We start from the raw sequence: 6,006 nt of genomic DNA, 5'->3' as shown, positions 1-6,006 counted from the left end.
GGCCTTTGAACCTACAAAAAGTCAGCATAAACAGCACATCAGATTCCAGTGGTTTAATTAATGTCTTCTAGAGCATTCCAGTTGGTTTTGGGTGAGAACAAACCAAAATATAACTCCTTTTTCACTGTACATCTTGCCATTCTCTAGGCACAATCATGATTTTAAGCTTGATTACACTTCCTAGTACTTGACGAATACGCAGAGCTTTAAAACCAACTGGATTGCTACAGAAGACATTAATTCAACCACTGGAGTTATGGATTACTTTTATGCTGACTTTATGTGCTTTTTGGAGCTTCAAATGCCTGATCACTATTCACTTGCATTGTATGGACCTACAGAGCAGAGATATTTTTCTAACAATTTTAATTTATGTTCAGCAGAAGAAAGTCATTCACATCTGGGATGGCATGAGGGTGAGTAAATGATAAAATAATATTCATTTTTGGGTGAACTATCCCTTTAAGTTGATATACTAGTTAATGTATCTCACTAAGCCAAAGGTAACAAGGTATTTTAGACAGATTTGGAATTGGTCTATACATGCAGTTTTTGTTGTTAAATATCTGTGTCATTTCTGACTCGCACGTTTATCTGATAAAGATAATGTAAAGTACTGTATTCTACCACTGATCATGCTCTCACTTTGTCCTCAAAGGGATAACTGTTGCCAGCAGCGCATATGTTAATCTTATTGCTGACCTTATTTGTTTGAAGGCGTCCTTCTTCTTTCTGTAACACTGAGATAACGTTGTGATCATCAGGTTTCTTTGATCAGCACAGGTACTGATCAGTAAAATAGTTTTGTTCAATTTCTTCACAGTTCTTCAAGTGCCACTGATATTAGAACTTCTTCATATCTCAAACTTTATGATATCCTCAAGCAAAGGCTATTGAATATTCCCTGAAGTGAATATTGAAATACATGCAAAACAGGGCCCCATTATGCTTCTATGTACTGGTTTGTTTGATTTTACCATTTACCAGTCTCTCCAAAAAGAAACAGGTGTCAAACTTTGTGTTTTTATCATCGCTCATAATTAAACTGGTAACTGAAGATTTACATGTCACATTTGTCTGTAGGAGGGCTTTTATATACTTCTCTGTTGATCTTTGATGTAGGTTATTACATGTTTATAAATCTTACAAACAAGTTACAATCTGTCTTATTCCTCAGTCCCAGGTATTTCTATCTATAATAGCCTAAACAAAGAAATAAATCATAAATATACATTTGAGCAATTTCTGTTTTCTTTCTTAACTCCCATGGATGTTTTTATTCAAAGGAAAGCCCATCAAATGGACAAACAGTTTAATTAGCATTATCGCTATTTCGCTCCCTATTGCTTTTTCCTTCATGTGAAATACTGTATCTTTTTGTGTACCCCGCTCCTCCAAGGTCTAATTATTTTATAGTCCACAGGATGAGGACATCAAATCAAGCAAAGCTAATAATCAAAATATACAGAGAAAATATCCCTTTGAAGTGGGAGTCCTTGTGTGGCTTTACAGACCTTGAATAAGAATAGTAAACAGTAGATTATTGTGTATAAGTGCATATTCTCCTCTGTTCTCTACTCAAAGGAACAACATCACTCAGGGTTATAATGAAAGACCTGACTGCATCTCTGACTCCAAATTACCTAAATTATGTTGAGGGTCATTTTCTTTTATTTTGGAAGGGAAATAAAGGATTATTGGGCTTAAATGTAAAGGTAGTCTAAGCAAGAGATCTGGTCTACAAAACCATAATTTAACCCCTTTTTCATTAAAATCAATGTCAATTTATCAAAGATAGTCTGAAGTTGGTGGTGGCGTAGTGGGCTAAGCACATACCTTGTAATCAGAAGGTTGCTGGTTCAAACCCCACAGCCACCACCATTGTGTCCTTGAGCAAGGCACTTAACTCCAGGTTGCTCAGGGGGGATTGTCCCTGTAATAAGTGCACTGTAAGTTGCTTTGGATAAAAGTGTCTGCCAAATGCATGAATGTAAATGATATATTTTCTTAGTTCTTGGTTAAAATCACACAAAATGATTCCATCTGAAAGTGTTTAATATCAGTTTAAATCATTATGCAACTTGTTCCTTTAAACTCTAGACTAATACTTGATGTAATTACACATATTCAACAGCATCTTCAGATATTTTTAGACCAAAGGAACAGTTAATTGACAGCAGACAAATTGAAGCCTTGCCATTAATCTTTGATGAAGGTTAAATCTGTGAATATAATGCAAAGTTAAATTAGTGCGATATTTAAGGTCAAAGTAAACAGCAAAATTTTACAGGATATTGCATTGTATTTCTTTCTAACATGAAGTGAGGACAGTTTATAGACACTTTAGCAGAGACGGAACACTGCTATTAAAATGAATGGGAGAAATTGGTACGCCCAACATATATAGCAAAGGAAGTCCCGCCTTACATGTAAAAGAGCCAATCACAGTTAAGATACAAATGGCTCTGAACCAACTCTAGGAAAAAAAACAAAAAAAAACAACAACTCTAGAACACGCATGCGCATTAGCTGATCCAGCTTGAAAATAGCTATTTTTTAACGTGACATGACTTAAAGAAGCACAAATTATGATACCATTGTTGTCTGATTTTACTGATTTTAAATATGTTCTTTGACCGTATTCTTGACCAACCGTTTTGGATATTGCGATCTTTACCCATTCAAGTAGATAGGAACTATACATTTTGGCCACTTGTTTACATATAAAATAGCTGCTCAGCCTGCCCGGGAGCGTTCCAATGATGGCCGCCGAGTGGAATGATTTGCCTTGAAAGAGACAGGTGTATTGAGATAGGTGTAGTGTGTAAAATAGAGTGTAAACACTAGATGGCGGGCTGCACCTACTATAAGTACTCGGATTCCCTCGAAATAATGAGGTTTTCCTAACAATATCTGCGATATTAGTAAGTAGGATGCTGTCAGTTAATTGAGTGTATGCAACTACTATTTACATCAACATATCTAAAATATAGAAATTAGAATAAGAAGATGAGCTTACTTTACATATGTTACGGTGGACGAGGACTGAACTCTCGCGATGACTGACTCAGACGAGATCACAGCACGGAAAAATGACGTCCTGTCAACAAAACTAACAAAGTGCAAAAGGTATTTATTTAACCGTCAATATATTGTCGCCGTTCAGACGAATGACATTTTTCAGTAATAACCCAACTTGTGTTTATTCCACATACGTGTAATGGCTTGTGTTTATGCAAGTGCGTTAGACATTAGGCAGCTAATTTGAAGCTAAATAACATGTATTTTTCCACTACGTTTATTATGGTGTGTTTTTCATTGCCTTTCTAGCATATTGTTTTGGATTATAGTTTGATTTGGATAATGGCAAAAGGTGTGATACGCGTTTGCTGGTGGACGTTCATTTAAAAACAATTTTTTTTGCTGCATATTATTTTTATTCTATTTGATTGTAAATTGTATATTATTATTTCCTTTATTTCTGCATACAAATAAAACAGTACAAAACAACGTACATGATGTAAGACTAAATATACAATGTATAATGGACATATAAAGTATCAAGGATATGGTAAAAAGGATAATGATAAATAATACAAATTAAGTTACACATAAAGGAAAAAAATATTACAAATAAAAAAATAAATAAAAGAGCAATAGTAAAATGTGATGGAAATATTTATCTCTCTCCCTTTCATTCTATGTCCCTTACATGAACATACTGTGAACAGGCATGCCCCAAAGTCCTACTGAGTAGCCATTCAGCCACCAGTGCCCACATACCGTTGTCCCCATGACAACCCCTCCTCTGGCCCCATTCCCTGGGCAACAGGCTCAGGCAGCACGGGATGTGAACACAGCCTCACTATGTCGAATTGGACAGGAGACTGTGCAGGACATCGTCTTACGAACCATGGAGATCTTGCAGCTGCTTAGAAACATGCAAGTATGTTCATACCATTAAATAAATTAATTCTGTATTTATCCATTGGCTTTGATCAACTCTCTTTCTCTCGGTCTTCTTTTTCAGCTGCCGAATGGAGTGACTTATCATCCTAATACTCATCAGGACCGTTTGGTTAAACTGCAAGAGCACTTGCGGACGCTCTCTGTACTTTTCCGCAAGCTCCGTCTTGTTTATGACAAATGCAATGAGAACTGTGCTGGTCTAGACCCCATACCACCTGAGGTGAGATTCCACATTCTCTCTACTCTCTCTCAACCACATTCTGGTCTTGGTTTCATGAGAAGGACTTGAGAATTAAAAGTAATAATGCATACTACTAACCCAGTTTAAAATGCATAGACAATTATAAGTTAGCCATTTAAAGGTTGGTTTAAAAAGTGAATACTGTGGTTCTGTGATGCTATCAAAACTTTGCTGTTTGTTTGGGCATCACAACTAGACCAACACACCAACATTTACTCAACCAATGGCATGAATTTTAGGCGGATCAGTTTTAATGATCTAATGATCATTTAATCATCTTGTTTTTTTATTTTTTTTATTAATTTTCTATTCTAAATATTTATATGTAAATATTTTTATGGAATTTTGTTTATATTTTGCTGTAAAATACAATATCAACAAAGATCCTGCATCACAAAAAAGTTAACCAATGCCTTTGTAAAACTACCATATTCACAGTCATATTTATCTACAATGGTTAATTTATTCTACATCCAAAATTGTCCAATAGTAGGGGGTGAGAAGAATTCATGCAACCTCAATATGGCAGCCCCCATGCGGGCACGACCTGCTCCATATTGAATAAAGCTACTTTTTCTAGGCCAATGATTTGCCTTGACTCTTTATTTCATGTATACACCGATTAACAACAATAATATTATTGTTAATATTAGGCAGGTGGTTTTAATGTTGTGTCTAATCGGTGAATGTAATGTATATTTCAAAAGTACTAATCATGTTGTCACTGAGGGATTGATAACTTTGAATTTGAGTAGTTATGAGTGGGTTTATTTGATCTTGTAATTCAGGGATTCTGTACATCCACAAAGTCCATTTGCTATTACCATTTAATTAGCTCACCTTGTGATATTATTATATAGCTGACTAGGCAGCATTTTTTAATGCATTTCAACTTGCACTGGAGGAAACATCCTTGAACCACATGTTTGTGTCTTATTTTGAAAGTGATGTAGTGATTCAGTCCAACTGAGATTCCCACTTACTCAATTTGGTCACTCTTAGAGCTTTCAGTTATGTCATGTCTGGATTTGTAAAGAATAAGCTCTTCAAGAACTCACATTTTTTTCAGATCTTCTGAAGTGCTGCTGTGCTAGCTATGTAGGGAAAATAGCCCAAAGAAACATCTGCAAAAATGTCACAAAAATGTCACTGTCACTTTATTGTGTAGTATTTCAGCACAAGACACTATGTCTTATTTACTAACCACCTGGAGTCCATTGGAGTCCAACTGGATGCTTTATGTTGTGGTTTAGTGCTGTGCCATGTGTAGTTAGTTCACCTAAAATGGAGAATTCTTTAACCATTTACCCTCATGCCTTCCCAGATGTGTATGACTTTCTCTCTTCTGCTGAACACAAATAAAGATTTTAGAAGACAATGCAAGTGAATGGTGGCGAGTAATTTGTAGGTCCAAAAAGCACATAAAGGCAGCATAAAAGTAATCCATATGACTCCAGTGATTAAATCCATCTCTTCAGAAGTGATCTTTAAGTCCACATTCTTCTTTTGTTTATGGCAGTTCACATTCGTCGCGTATATCGCCACCTGCTGGGCAGAGAGGAGAATTTACGGTTAAAAAAAAGGACTTCTGTTTCTCGTCCACACCTGTTATATGTCATAAGACATAAGAGTTAACCACTGGAGTTGTATTGATTACTTTTATGCTGCTTTAATATGCATTACATTTACATTTATGCATTTGGCAGACGCTTTTATCCAAAGCGACTTACAGTGCATTTATTACAGGGACAATCCCCCCGGAGCAACCTGGTGTTAAGTGCCTTGCTCAAGGACAC

General features: G+C 35.9%; 1 protein-coding gene across 2 annotated transcripts in view; it reads left to right on the top strand.

Moving 5' to 3' along the window:
* Nucleotides 1–3,059: 3,059 nt before the first annotated feature.
* Nucleotides 3,060–6,006, top strand: part of LOC127619513 (mediator of RNA polymerase II transcription subunit 30) — a 28,959-nt gene continuing 26,012 nt past the window's right edge. Inside the window, exons 1-3 of one of the 2 annotated variants that reach the window (XM_052092352.1) lie at nt 3,060–3,129; nt 3,732–3,946; nt 4,031–4,189. In XM_052092352.1, the coding sequence (XP_051948312.1) occupies nt 3,794–3,946; nt 4,031–4,189 (312 nt within the window). In that variant the 5' untranslated portion in view covers nt 3,060–3,129; nt 3,732–3,793. Of the gene's footprint in view, nt 3,132–3,705; nt 3,947–4,030; nt 4,190–6,006 lie in introns of both variants that reach the window. The other variant, XM_052092354.1, reaches the window with a different exon arrangement.

The sequence above is a fragment of the Xyrauchen texanus genome, chromosome 26, assembly GCF_025860055.1.
Source record: "Xyrauchen texanus isolate HMW12.3.18 chromosome 26, RBS_HiC_50CHRs, whole genome shotgun sequence".
Lineage (NCBI taxonomy): Eukaryota > Metazoa > Chordata > Actinopteri > Cypriniformes > Catostomidae > Xyrauchen > Xyrauchen texanus.
Note: the sequence above shows the minus strand (reverse complement) of the source record. Positions and strands in the feature narration are given on the sequence as shown.